Source organism: Opisthorchis viverrini (genome assembly GCF_000715545.1).
Source record: "Opisthorchis viverrini unplaced genomic scaffold opera_v5_119, whole genome shotgun sequence".
In the NCBI taxonomy this organism is placed as follows: domain Eukaryota; kingdom Metazoa; phylum Platyhelminthes; class Trematoda; order Opisthorchiida; family Opisthorchiidae; genus Opisthorchis; species Opisthorchis viverrini.
In genome coordinates, this window is record NW_008751775.1 from 12,783 (window position 1) to 14,436 (window position 1,654).

The following is a 1,654-nucleotide window of genomic DNA, read 5'->3' on the forward strand; positions in this document are numbered from 1 at the left end:
AATACACTCATTTGCAAACAAGTTCGGTTTTGCGAGCCTGGAGCCCAGCTGAATCTCTCGTTTATGATGTTTTTCTAAGCAACTGAATGTGTTGCACCAGGCCACCTCATGTTTCAGTTGGTGCGATATTCGAGGTATAGCTATACATAAATAGACGTACTACACTAATCATAAGGTATTCTAGACAGATTACCATCCGACGAGTTGGAAAATCAAAGCTGATTATAGGCAGTTATCTTTTGTCCATTTATTTATTTATTTAGTTGTGATGCGGATTAATCTAGCGAATCGTCCTTCGATTAGCGCTGTGGGTAACACGTGCTACCGGATGGACGTGAAATAACTGTGTGCAAAATAGAAATGATGTTCTTTATGATAGTACCGCGTTCCTATGACTGAACGTGGTCTCACTTGTCTAAGATAGGAAGGTCTTCGTCAAAGCCCCACATTGTGAACTCTCGAGTGAATCATCAACCTTCATTTCAAAAGCTGTTGATTGACACCTTTTAAGGCGGATTATCACTACATAAGACACTTTGATGGTGACAACTCCCAGTGTTAGAGCTCAAGTTCGTTCTCTCGAGGTCTCTGGCTCGCATGCTGTGGTCTACGTTTGTACCACTAAGTGAGCGTCGTTCTCGTGTCTCCTCCCGCGAGATGACTGCCAAGTCGCTACGTCATCTTCGCCTGCAAACAGCAGTGTTGGTACTGTGAGCATATACATATCCGAGCTATGTTTCTTGAACTAGTACACTTCTCGGGAGAGCTAATCTTCTACGCTTCCGTGGATTTTTAAGCCTTATTATTTCGACGGTGTTACAAACGAGTAGGTATTGGCAGTTATATTTGAGATTGTGGTTGCGGCACGACAGTAATTTTTCTCTTGTTGAAACTCTACGCGCCATAGCGAAACATTCGTGCCACCATCAGTACACCACGATGCGCTGCGCGCCTCTAGATTATCACATCTGGTTTGTGTAGGCTTCCTGGCACGTCAACTATCCAGGGTTCGAAAATCAGCATGGCCAATCAAGGATATGTTGCACTCCTAATCAAATCTTATTGGTGTTAAGCAATAGTCCACTATTTTACGGTTCTAAAGAGGCCGAGCCAGAACGACTGCGCTAGGGTAGCCAACTGACATTCCAAATATGATATGATGAAAATACAAGGACCCAGTAATGTCCCTTGATATTAAGGTGAGCCTCAAAAGCAGTCATTGGTCTTCGTCAGTGGAGCATATGCGATTGAGCAGACGCGTTCTCAAACGACCATTTTGGGGTCTCCATGAATCGACTAATTCGTGGAAAACGCTAATTCAGGCATCACTCTGAAGAACCTCCTTCTACCATGTACAACGAATCTATCACCATATCCTCTGGCTCTCTCATTCTTTCAGGAATGTCGCGGCTGGGATGACGTTTGCTGCTGGACTCGTGATATCGTCCATTCTGGCTACTTTTGGAATCGCCTACAAGAATGATTATTTGCCCGGTACACTGTCTTTGTAAGTCACACTCACTGATTGTTCCCCCTGTCTGGCTGAACATCTCTCCTTACTCAGGATGTATGCTATACATATGCTATATATATATATATATATATATATATATATATATATATATATATATCTATTTTTTGCGAACACTCTCTG

General features: G+C 42.8%; 1 protein-coding gene across 1 annotated transcript in view; it reads left to right on the forward strand.

The window, feature by feature from the left end:
- T265_13916 (hypothetical protein) overlaps positions 1 to 1,654 on the forward strand; it is a gene marked incomplete at both ends in the record, with an annotated part of 22,921 nt that overhangs the window by 11,003 nt on the left and 10,264 nt on the right. The window contains 1 exon segment of the mRNA XM_009171157.1: positions 1,400 to 1,507. Coding sequence (XP_009169421.1) covers positions 1,400 to 1,507 — 108 coding nt within the window.